This window comes from Cryptotermes secundus, unplaced genomic scaffold (genome assembly GCF_002891405.2).
Source record: "Cryptotermes secundus unplaced genomic scaffold, Csec_1.0 scaffold1089, whole genome shotgun sequence".
NCBI classification, from domain to species: Eukaryota; Metazoa; Arthropoda; class Insecta; order Blattodea; family Kalotermitidae; genus Cryptotermes; species Cryptotermes secundus.
The window spans coordinates 136,511-149,460 of record NW_019731997.1 but is presented as its reverse complement, the minus strand read 5'-3'; the positions used below and the strand labels follow the sequence as shown (position 1 = coordinate 149,460).

At 43.0% G+C, this 12,950-nt stretch overlaps 1 protein-coding gene across 1 annotated transcript in view; it reads left to right on the top strand.

The window, feature by feature from the left end:
- The window catches only part of LOC111867504 (zinc finger CCHC domain-containing protein 24), a 42,226-nt gene extending 29,547 nt beyond the window's left edge, over nucleotides 1-12,679 (top strand). Inside the window, exons 4-5 of the mRNA XM_023857447.2 lie at nucleotides 6,125-6,289; nucleotides 9,238-12,679. Coding sequence (XP_023713215.1) covers nucleotides 6,125-6,289; nucleotides 9,238-9,354 — 282 coding nt within the window. The 3' untranslated portion in view covers nucleotides 9,355-12,679. The remainder of the gene's footprint in view (nucleotides 1-6,124; nucleotides 6,290-9,237) is intronic.
- The last annotated feature ends 271 nt before the right edge of the window (nucleotides 12,680-12,950 follow it).

Here is a 12,950-nt window from a genome sequence, read left to right as displayed (position 1 = left end):
CGTCATACCGCAAAAAAAATCGCTTTTATGTGGTACATTCACACACAAAATTCCATCCACACCGTTCTAGTTGGCCTTTTACCAAGAACTAGCTGTATTTCAAGTACGGTTCCATGTAATGATGTACATTGGATTCTAGAGATGCAACAATGCAAGCAGCTGGATTCCTTTTTAATATCATCATCCCACGTAAGCGCACATCTCACAGTTCCGTCTTTCATCCAGAATTTATATTTTGTAGCCAAATTCAATGACAGCACTTCCCACCTCAGGGGTTCGCGTCTTCGCCACTGACTCATTGACTCCATGCAGCTGAGTTCTTGAGAAGCCACCAGTTTCTCAGTTACTCAAGAATTTCCCCAACATTTTATGGAACCTGAAGGTTCATTACCATGTTCGCAAGAGCCTTCCACTCGTCCCTGCCCTCAGTGAGGTCCATACCAAACCACTCCATCGTGTTTGTCTAAAACCAATTTTAATATTATCTTCCCACGTACGTTTAGATCTTACTAGTGGTCTCTTTCCTGGCGGCTTCTGAAGAAGGGTTCAGCTCCTTGGAGATTGTGATCTCTTTCCTTCTGGCCTTCCCACTAACTATCTGTGTAATCCTGTAATCATTCGTGCTACATGCCTCTCCCATATTTTCAAATTATATTTAAAGAGTAAAAGTTATAAGGCTCATCATGCAGTCTTCTCCAACCTCCTGTCACTTCAGCTCTCTCCACCCCAAATATTCTCAACGCCCCGTTCTCAAATAGTGATTCAAGTTCAGTACTTACTCTGAATTGTATAGGATGAGGCGGGAAGAAGCCCCCCTCCGCTCTTGCTTGGAGGGACTGAGGAAAATTACGAAATCTGACGGTAAGCGTTTGCGGGCCGAGGTTCAAACGCGAGTCTTCCAGAATCGGAACATTCGGTAATTGTTTCGAGAAATGAAGTATGCAGTTAGCCTGTTGTGGGCGCCATGGCTGCCGGCGGCATTACGCCTGTACAGCACGTGGTGTTAGGGATGAAGCAACTGCAGGAAACAGAGCGCAGGGAAATGAACAATAACAAACAGATGGCGTGCCCCGGCCAGTTCACTCGCAATTGACATTAAGCTGGAAGGCAGCAGACAACAGTTTGTGTATCCATGGGAAGCCAGTAGAGCTCATTGAGTTGTGAGACTTCGAGGCTCCCACATTTTCTCTAGACAGATGGCCTTACTCGCCGGTTGTCCTTTACCCTCCGCGAAGATTCCTGGTACTCATTTCTGTTAGAGACTGAGTCGACCCCAGGGCCATAGTGCGGCTGGAAGGAATATGTAAATAGAAAAAAAAAATTATCCAATCGGGAATCGAACCCGCGACCTTCCGGCTTCAAAGTACAAATTTGAAGAAGCTTCTGTTGAGTAGGCCTTTTCCGTAAAAATGACAGACTACATTGGATTTGTGGTGCTCACAGCGGTGGGTAGAAAGAGTTACATCATTTGGAATATATGGCCTTGAAGAGGGAGGCGACGTGTTCCGCCGAAATTTCGGTTTCCTTTCAACGGAGTACACGGCGTTATATCCAAGAAGAGAGACTATTGTTGGCACAGCCCCTTACTGGCGGAATAAGTACTACCTGCGATCAATGTGTTCGGAGCTCTACCGGCGCAATGTGTTACTATAATCCTACTGGTACAATAGGCCAGAAGTGGCCGCAGTACAAGGGACTTAGTCCCCACTAGCAATAAAAAAAAAATACTATGATCCTACGCAGCATCATTACGATGGTATTAGAGGTATTAGAGATACTGAACAGCTTTCCAGATGCAACATTACGTTGACTAGTTAAGCATACATGTGTCCATACCAGGATCTGAAGATGAGGCCGCGCCATAGCTCAAGCGGTTAGTCACTGGCTTCCTATCGCGGCGGCCCGGGTTCGATCGCGCGGTCTGGTTAAGCGGGATTTGTGATGGACAAAGTGGCGCTGGGGCGGGTTTTCCACGAGTACTTTGGTTTCCCCTGCCAATCTTCATTCCACCAAATTCTCCATCATCATAATCACCCGGGGCAGGTACAATAGGCCAATCAGTGGCCGCCGTGACGAGTGGACACAACCGGACTGCATCCCCCCACTAAGCGAATTCAGTTATTTTTTTAAGATTTGAAGATTGTATACGCACGCCGTTGGAACTGCGTATCTTTAAGCGTAGATGTACATGGAAGAGGAATCCAGTGTGACGATACCTGCTCCCCGTCGTGTGTTGAAAATAGAATCTACTAACTTTCTGATGGTGGAGTGAAGATGAGCAGGGTGATTCACTCGGAGCAGGCGCCCAATTTATTCTTATAAATCTCGCAGTAATTTTCTCAGTGGAAACGAAAGTTGGCAACACTTGCGTACTTTTCGTATTGTAAGTAAAAAAAAAAAGTAAAAAGTAAAGCTATCCCTGTAACAGGCCGTGGAGGTTCATAGGGTTGTGAGATGAGGTTCCCACATTTTCTAGACAATCGGCTCATAGATGGCGGTAAGGTTTTCAGCATTACGCGCCAGCCGCCCTTTACCCCCAAGAACATTTTAAGAATATTCCTGCTACTCATTTTTGTTAGAGACTCAGTCTACCCCAGGGCCATAGTGCGGCTGGAAGTATTAGGTAAATTGAAAAAAATCCAGTGACTTCATCGGGATTTGATTTTGCGACCTTCCGTCTGGTAGCATAGTGCCTCAACCAACTACGGTACCGCCCCCCCCCACTTTTCGTGTTGACATGTGTTTACAGGCAGAGGGAAAGAATTCAAAATCATCTGGAGCGTAGTTACCTCCACCGCGGTGTTTACTGCCCCAGGTTCCGTCTCACCGACAAATGTGAGATTTATTAGGGGTCGCCTCTTAGAGTGAACGCACTGTACGTATCCGGGCAGTTTCGAGAAGGCACGATGTGAGCAACAGGCAGTTGCCATAGCATCATTTCAAAATCTGATGAGCGTCTTGTTCGCGATTTAGGGGCCCTGAAACCGTGATCAAGAAGAAATACCTTTAGAAAAAGTGAATGTGGACGGCGGATCGGCCCATCGTAAGGCCATTTATCTATGCAGGACAACAAACGCGGCCGTGCATACCACTTAGCCTGTGTGTTTGCAAATAGGGCCGTCTTTCCGAGTACGACTAAATTCATACCATTTTATTAAACCCGAAGGTCCATTACCTTGTTTACATGAGCCAACCAATGGCCCCGATGCTAAGCCAGCTGAATGCAGTCCACACCACGTCCATTTTTTTTACGCTCATTTTAATATTATCCTTTCATAAACGAAGCCTTTCTTAGTGGTCTCCTTCCTTTTAAGGCTTTCCTACTGGAATCCTTTATGGCCCCGATGCTAAGCCAGCTGAATGCAGTCCACACCACGTCCATTTTTTTTACGCTCATTTTAATATTATCCTTTCATAAACGAAGCCTTTCTTAGTGGTCTCCTTCCTTTTAAGGCTTTCCTACTGGAATCCTGTATGCACTCCTGCCCATGCGTGCTACATATCTTGCACATCTCGTCCGTCATGATTTCATCCTCATATTTGGTGAGGAGCACAGCTCATGAAGCTCCTTATTTAATTTCTTTAACCTTAATATTTCCCTCAGGACCGTTTCCTCGTACATCCCCAGTTTACATTATTTCCTTGATGTGTGAGACCAAGTTTCACATCAATACAAAACTACATGAAAAGTTACGTTTTGGGATATTTTAATCGTTAGGAGGCGAGAAGACAAGAGATTCAGAAACCAGTGACAGCTGGAATTCCCCGAATTTATCTGTTCATAATTTCCGTGTAAATAAAATTTTGTTTTATTGAAAATATTTTAATTTTGCCACATTTCCCAAAAAGTCTACACCTCGGCTTAGTACGAGGTCAGTAAGTATGCGTGGTCTTAATAGCTGGTGCAGGATTAAGCACAGGGATACTTTGCACTTACGTACAAGCTATCATTAGTTCCTCCGGTTGTCTGATGAACCCATTGGCCGTGCTATGCCTGTCCCCCAAGCAAGACCTGCCAGCAGGCAGCGAACTGTTTATTGGTTATTTTAGAAACTGCTACATAGGTAGTGGGGGCTGCCTTTTATAGCAGGTCAAGAGCTTACAAGTCTTCGACATCCGTCGGCTTACACACAACGTGAAAACAGAGGTAATCTTATGAACGGCGCTATTAAACCGCCAGTTAAGTAAAGTGAAATTATTCCCGGTAGAAGTAAGGTAGGCCGGTCACGGTAGCCGAGCGGTCTCAGGCATGTACCGTCTTCGCTCGCTTGGAAACCGGGATCGTGGGTTCGAATCCTACTCAGGGCATGGATGTTCAGTTTGTGTGTGCGCGTTTTTCTGTGTTTGTGTACAGGTAGAGGCCTTGCGACGAGCTGATCACCCGCCCAAGGAGTCCTACCGAATGTGTAAGATCTAGAAAAATTGAAGTGAACGGAGAAGTTCATGGAGGTAGGCCTAGGCCCACTGGGGCTGTAGTGCCAAGGGGGGGAAGAAGTAAGGTAGACTTGTCCCTGTGCTTAACTAATTAGGCACTGCGCCAGGAAGACGTATGGGGGAGTGGATGTATGGACCCACGTTTTCTTGACTTCGACACTGTTTGAAGGTGAATGGTCAGCTTCACGCCCCGCGGTCTTTTGCCTCCGGAAAGAGCCCCCCGTACGCCAGAGCCTGTCTGGACGAGATGGAGAAGTGAAAATTCTTAAGCCTACCAGGACTCGAACGCCGACCCCTCGGTTTTTCAGCCCGTAGCCAGTCGCTTACAGACTACGCCACCCTGGCCAATTAAGATTATTCCAGGGCTTTAATTAATGAATTAACCACCACGCCATGAAGACGTAGGTAGAATGGAGGCATAGCTCCACAGTTCTTACCCCCGGCACTAGATGAAGGTGAACCGCCAATTTCACGCCCCTGTCACTTTACCCTCGGGGAAACCCAGAGCTAGTCTGGACGCCCACCCGGCGTATGCCATTGAGCGCCGAAACATTTTCCTCAGGGTGAAGTCGTCGGTATAACTCCATGGAGATGAGCCCTTTTTGAGAAGCTGCCGGTTATGCAGCTACTCAGGAATTTTCAAACATTTCACAGAACCCGAACCTCATTACTCTGTTCAGAAGGACACTTCACTAGTGTCTATCCTGAGCCAGATCAATCCAGTCCGTGCCGGCCCATCGTATCTAAGACCCATTTTAATAGTATCCACCCACCTACGTCTTGGTCTTCCTAGTGGTTTATTTCCTTCTGGTTTTCCCACGAAATCTTATGTGCATTCCTCCTCTTCGCCATTCGTGCTACATGCCTTGCCCCCTCTCATCTTCCTTGACTTGATCATTCTAAATACACTTGGCGAAGGGCACAAGTTACGAAGCCCCTCATTATGCATTTTTCTCTATCAATATATATATATAATCAAATAATAATAACAATGTAATTATTTTAAGTGTGTTTCTTATCAGCACTGCATGGTGCGCCCTCAGGTTGCAGATAGACTGGCTGCCACGTATGTGGGGTAGCTGCGAATGTACTGAATAAGCAGTCACGGACAGCCGACAAGGGGTGACTCTCCTTCATGGGTATTGGACATGGGGCTAACAACACACCCTAAGGAGCCAGCATGTTAAGAAATGTTATATAGGGCTTCGGACTTGAATGGGCTCTTTGGAGCGACGTGAACAATGACAAATGGTTTAAAATGGAACTTTGGGACGTAGGATTGGGGGTGGGGGAGGGGGTTGGACTGGATTCATCTGGTTCAGGATAGAAACCAGGGGCGGGCTCTTGTAAACACAATAACGAACTTTGGGTTCCATAAAATGCTTGAAATTTCTTGAGTGGTTGAGCGGCTACTAATGGATTCAGCTCCACGGAGTTGTATAATTGATAATGATCTACTACTACTACTACTACTACTAATAATAATAATACTAATAGTAACGGCAAGGATTTATATTTTTCCCACAATTTTGTCCAGACCGGTTGTAGAGCCCATTGGGCACTGGGGCTAAATTGGCAGGAGCGTGAAGCTGACCACTCATGTGAGTCACTTTCCAATTCCCCACGCCTTGATGACGTGGTGGTTGCTTACAGGAGCAGACTTATCTTGATGAGGACAATTTGGTTGCAGGCTCGGCCCAAAGGTGAGGGTTTAACCCCCTACCAGGGTAAGAAGCGTTGTTTTGGGGAGTATAAGTGTCCTAAGTGCAAGAGGAAATGGATGTCTGGGAACAGCTGGGCCAACATGGGGCAAGAATGCATCAAGTGCCACATCAATGTGTATCCGCACAAACAGGTAAGCCATAATTTTGCTTAGGAATTACCGTATTTACGCGTGTATAGGCCGCAGCACAATTTTCAGACAGAAATCATAGAAAAAATAATTTTCTTGGAATATTATTTCAGGAGTAGAACACCCTGTATTACTAATTATGAATATAATTTTTTTTTAAATGAAGTGTGATTTCGAATATTTCGAATATAAGCCGCACCCCAGTTTTCCTCTTGAATTTTTGGCAAAAAATGTGCGGCCTATTCATGCGTAAATACGGTACTGGGCTTTTGGACTTCGTCTGTAGTCTGGTATTCCAAAAACTAGACCACACGACGTTTCGGAAACTTGATCTGTTCCCGTCCTGAGGTGAGGGGGGAGACATCTACTCTGTTGGGTCCCAAAGAAAGAGCTAACCTCAATCACTGGATCAATCCAGTTTTAAGGGACTCAACAGAGTGTCTCCCACCTCACCTGAGGACGGAAACAGACCCAGTTTCCGAGTCGTGTTCTCTTTTTCAGAATATTGGACGATAGACAAAGTCCGAAAACCCAGTAATTCTGTGTGTTACACACCATCGTGAGGACCTTTTAGAATCTACTTTGCTTATTTGCTGTAAGGCTGGGGCACACGAGCGCACGAACTACGTCCGTTGTAACGAACGTACTATATGACTGACGTTGCTGAGGACACCACACGGTTGCAGAATGCGGTGCGTAGTTTTTTGTCTGCAATGGAGCCAGAAGAAAGCATAGCATTCGCCTCTCGTTTATTTGTACAACGGACGTCACGACGTTCGTTACAACGGACGCATTTTGTGCGCTCCTGTGTTTTAAACACATGTTGCTGTGTAAAAACAACACAGCACGCCACGAACAAACATAGGACGACAACAAGAACCACTTTCCCAAGACAGGCGGGCGGCACAAGTTCGGCCCCTTCAAGAAAAACGAAAGGGCAATGGACACGAACCAGTTCGGTTAAAGAATTTTAACTTAAATAACAAAAAAGTTAAAAAAAAAACTTCAATGCATCAAGGGCAGTTGCTGTAGTTGTGAGAAATTTGGATTTTGTATAAAGTGTATGTTACAAATATTGTATAGTTTATGAATTTTAAAAATCAAAACACCCACTGTAATAGTAGTTTCTAAAAGTATTGATGTTCCCTCTGATGATGGTCTGTAGGGACCGAAACATGTAAGGGTGCTAAGAAGTGAAGTAGTAAAAGCTTCAATAGTCACACTGGACGGAATTGTTTTATCATTCGTAATATTGTTAGTGTGACGGACCGGAATGAATCAAATATGTAAACATTTTCGCATTACCTGATGTTCGAATACGATTTTGGCGCAGTTAGTCTGTTTCTGTTGGTACGCCGAGCAGTCCCCGGCCGAACCCAACCTTGACAGTCTCGAAGTATGCACGCATCACTTGATGATGATTATTTGACTTTCAGAATGACTGCACACCGGCGTATTTATTGGGAGTTCGTAACAGTCGTAACTAATTCACAATTTAATTTGTTTCATTCTGGTCCGTCACACTAACATGTTTACAATAGTGCTAAAGTGGTGGGAGCATTGGACTGAAATAAACTTAATTGTACGTAATTCACAACATTAGGCCACTCTGTGATCGATCAGCAGTAAAAGTTTGCCTTCAAAACGCGAAAGTGTTTCCCAGCTTTGTTATTGCAAATCAGAATATAGCTCTAATGACAACCTTGAAGTTCCTGTTTAGAAGAGTGAGATTCTTCACAAATATTTTCGCTATTTTGGCACCGGCACAATTAAACATTTATACCGCGCCATCTTATACGTGGCAGGCCAACCAACATGATACCAAATTTCCCCTGTCAGTAAAATAGTTCCATTTCAACTACAGCTGAAGCTTGTTTATTTAAAACTGTTGGTCAAGATTATTCATGTGAACTTATCTGTATTGTTGGCTTGATAATGTGACAAATTTGGTAGTGAGATATACTGACAAGGATGAATTTCATGTAGTCACAGCTCCATGCTTCATTGTATACTTTCATGCATATCAGCACTTCGTGTCCTGATTTCAGTGAAGTTAGAGGGCTAAGTAAAGTTTTACTTTATTAACAGGTTAAGCAATGGGAACTTTTAACTACATATGTAGGGGCACACGGTAGCGTAGTTGAGGCACTATGCTACAAGTCGGAAGGTCGTGGGTTCCAGTCCCGATGAGGTCATTGGATTTTTAAGGCCGCGCCATAGCTCAAGCGGTTAGGTGCTGGCTTCCCATCGCGGCGGCCCGGGTTCGATCCCGGGTCTGGTCAAGTGGGATTTGTGGTGGACAAAGTGGCGCTGGGACAGGTTTTTTCCGAGTACTTCGGTTTCCCCTGCCAATCTTCATTCCACCAATTCCTCCACAATCACCCCCACCTATCATCTGGGGCTGGTACAATAGGCCAGAAGTGGCCGCAGTAGAAGGGACTTAGTCCCACCCCACTAGCAATAAAAGAAAACTACATATGTAGTATGATTTTTCCTGAAGTAGCGACAGCCGGAGAATGTTCTTACATGTGTATGTTTAAGCCATTTGAGACTTTTTTTTACTCCTTGCTCACAAGTATTCAGGATAGAAGAACAAGCTTTTAAAAAGTATTAATATTTGGTAAATTTCTTTTTTTTTCTTTCCAATTTTGAATTTACTAAAAAGGTTCAGGGGAAGGGGCAGATGCCTGGCATGTTCCTCCCCACTGGCACCTGTGGTCTAATATAAAACCCAGTACAGCACGTTAGAAAAACTACAGAAATATCTCTAATTAGGAACAAGTGATACAGGGATTAACTGTCCCCAGCCCAGGTGACTCCAGATACCAGAACCCTGAAACATTGGAGGTTACATTATCAGAGCTGCACCGTTAAACTGGGTGGAAAATAAAAATGCTTTTAGTGGTTTCCTCAGATGACAGACTCATGCTCCTTTATGCTCTCATTTACAGCGTCCTTTGGAGAAACCAGGTGGGCTTGATGTGTCTGATCAGTCCAAAGTCCATCCTCAGCATTTATGCGAGAAGTGTAAAATCCTGGGGTACTATTGTCGGCGTGTGCAAGTCTAACGCAGTCATCAATCTTCACTACTTGATCATCATGCCTACAAGGACAGCACATGTCCTCTGTATGTAACAGATTACAGTGAGTTGTGGACTAGACTTTTGTGAATAGTCCTGTGTTCAAGACAAGGCCCACCCCATATATTATTTTTGAGGAAAACAGCAGGAATGGGTGAGAAAACCAGATATTCTAGTTGGCAAACAGCACTGGCTGACAGAAAACATGAATGCTGCCAAGAAGTTGGGCTAATTTTGTCTAGTAAAATTCAGGTTGAGGTTTGCATCTCTTTGCCTGCTGCAACTGTGGTGTTTCCATCAATAAAATTGTGCAGCCCATTCTTTTGTCCTATATTGGATACAACTTGAGCCATTCCACCGTTCTGCTCGAATTGCCACGATAATTCACAGTTCATGGAACAATAGCAGGCTTAACAGAATACCATTTCAGAGTATTTTGAATTTTACTGGCAGTACTAAGGGGTTAGTTAGTAATCAGTGCCAAGAGACTCTGGAATCTTTAAGCCATTGTAGTTCACAATGAAACTGAAAGTAATGTAGCTCTGCAATGTGAACAGTTAATGTAATAAGTAATTATTATATGTCTAATCAAAATTCATGTAACAGTAAGATGACAAGTCATGTTTATAAGATCACTTTGGGAACTATGTTTTGGACATTAGCAGGATATAGGTGGGGAAGCATGAAGCTGGTAACTCCTGTGGTCTGAGAATGCTTCCCACATTTCCTTCAGTCTTTCACAATGTTATTAGTAAGGAAAAGCTCTGTAGCAGCAATGGCCTACAAAAGTAACCAATGTCAGCAGTTCCACAAAATTTGTGTCAGGATTCCTGTCCTTTCAGGCATTTGGAGCATTTGTAAACCTGAGAATATTATTAACGGCACAATGTTCAACCAGCAAAAGGGCTTAACGTTTTCTTTTTGATAGGGCACATAGTTACTTATGCATGAAGTTAATTGTGGAAGAAGATGGAAACTCTATTGGGTTCGAGGCTTTTACAATGATGACAGAGTGTGACTTTCTGGGTTGTAATTCTTTGTAGTTTGGAGAGGTGTGATGTCTTAGAGGAGCATGTTGCCTCCATCTTCAGGGACAATGTAAGGGAAGCAGGAAGCCTGAGAGAGCGGGCAGCATACTCAGCCTGCTGCATGCTTCTTCTGGTTTCATGCTTGACTTACGTTTTGACCCTGAAGATGGAGCTGATAGGTTCGTCTGAAATGTGAAGCTCATTCTGAACTACACGGCATTAAAACTCAGAAGATATGCTCTTTCAGATGGAAACTATTCATAATGAAAGAAGGGATATATTGACACCCCCTAATTATTAATAATTTTATTTAGTGGTTTTTGAGTGCTTCTCACCTGGAGGTTGACTAGAATGCACTAATTGCTTTGTATAAATTTTTTATCTCTGCTTCTGCATTTATATTGCTTATTCCTCCCTCCCTCTCAAAATGTTCCATATGGAATATCAGTATGTAGTCGCAGGTAGGTATGTCCTTCATATTATTGTTTGTTTCATTGTATACTGCAGGCAGCTTTCAGCCCTGGTTCCATGCCCTTGTAATCAGTTCTCAGCTGCTGCACATACGCACAAAGCGATTTGCCACTTAATAGAAGCTTAATGTGAACATTTGCTGCAGAACGCTACTGGTTATATTTTAAGATGTGCTAAATATAGGCTGCTGCTGCCTACAGGAGTACAGCTTGCCCATAGTCACATGGCCATGGGAGTTGGTATCATTTTGTGAGAGGAGTTTGAAAATTAGGAGGGAATTGTACTTGCAATTTCTGTGAATATACAGATACTGGACAAAAAACTTATATTAATAAGCGGCTTCATGCCATTGTGGTAAAACTTTTTTTTCATTATTTAAATAGTGTTTCAGCTGATTTGGCTATATTCATTATATTTTAGCATCACCTTTTGAAACTAGATATACTCTTGAAAGAGGGAAGTCTTATTAAAAAAAAAAAAAACAAAGTAACCAGGAGGGATGCTTACTAAAGAATTGTTTTGTTTGTTAAAAGAACTATATTAATTTTAAATGTTGCAGCTACAAATTTATACATATTCTAGCTATGGACTTATTGTATTATTAGCATGTTTCGAGTTAAACCGAAAAGTTCTCTTAAAAGATCTGTTCTGTTTATTGTATTAATTTACTTGGGGGCCAACATCTGGGTTATACCATATTCAGTACTAGTTTAGTGCCCCTCTACAGTGGGATTTATGAATGTTATGTTATCCTCCACTGTGTAATGTCAAGCAGTATTTCTTTTTCTGTGGTGATGAAATTTGATATTATTGTTTTATACATATATTTTATAGTAGTCAAGCATGTATGCCAAAGAAAGAATTCAGTATGTGCCATATGTTCCTCCTGTGCCTTACAATGGGACTGTAAGCCAAAGGAAGAGGCAGTATAGTTATGTAAATATTTATATATACCTGTATATTGCCCTGAGTAATTTTTATAAGGAGCTTAAACTTTTTGACCCGGTGGGTGTCTGTGTTTATATCAAGTGAAGTACAAGTTTTGCTTGAAATGAAAAGTTGTATGACAGCATGTTATCTGTTGTAATATTAGTTTATTGTTAAATAAATGTAGTTAAAATATTTTTATATTAAAATGTGATGAACAGTGCCTTTTCTGTAGTGGATTTGAAATCCATACAGCAGGGATTATGAAGCATGCTGGCATCCGAGATGTTTCACCATGTAGTGCGGTAGAAGTTCATTGATGTTTCGGAGGAACAGTGCTGCCTTCTACAGGGTTGATGAGTAATTTAAGCAACTAACCAGCAAGAAGCTGGCAGCAGTGAATTTCTGCTCTACTACATGGTGTCACATCCTGGAATATGGTACTGTTCAGTGTAGTTTCTGTTACGCGAACATTACGCATGTTACAAAACCTGGACTGTGACTTTGACAGAATACATTTCTAGTATCATTGAAGTTAGAAGTCTGGGTTGCTAATTCTGGGGGGGGGGGGGTGTACAGAATGTTCAGTGATTAAAACAACTCCAAATTGTGGCCACACTATCAGTTATAGAATATTGATACTGTTGCTGCAGCAGTTATATCTGTCCTCTGAAACCAACCCTGCCTTGCATTTTCAATTATATGCTTTTACAAATCATCAAAGCATCATGAGTACATGTTCCTGTGTGCAGAAGTCTTCACCTTTATGAATGAAGTCATTTTTGTCTCTGTTACAAATTGCATAGAACTAACGGTTTCGTTAGAAGCTAATGGTTGCTCATCTACTCAAAAAATTCCCAACATTATGTGAAACGTGAGGGTTCGTTACCATATCCACAACAGCCCACCATTGGCCCCTATCCTGAGCCAGATGACTGCAATCCTCACTTGTGCATCCTTATTTCATTCAGATACTTTGATAGGCGTATGAGTGAGGAGGACTGCAGGACCATATGGTGCTGCAGAGCAATAGGATGTTACAGGAGCCAGTCTTGCTAACTGCTCTGTGGATCTTTAAACCTCTCCTGGACTACCCCTGATGCAGAGTCCAAAATAATAATGTTCATCACACGCTTTCATGACTACAAGCTAGGACTG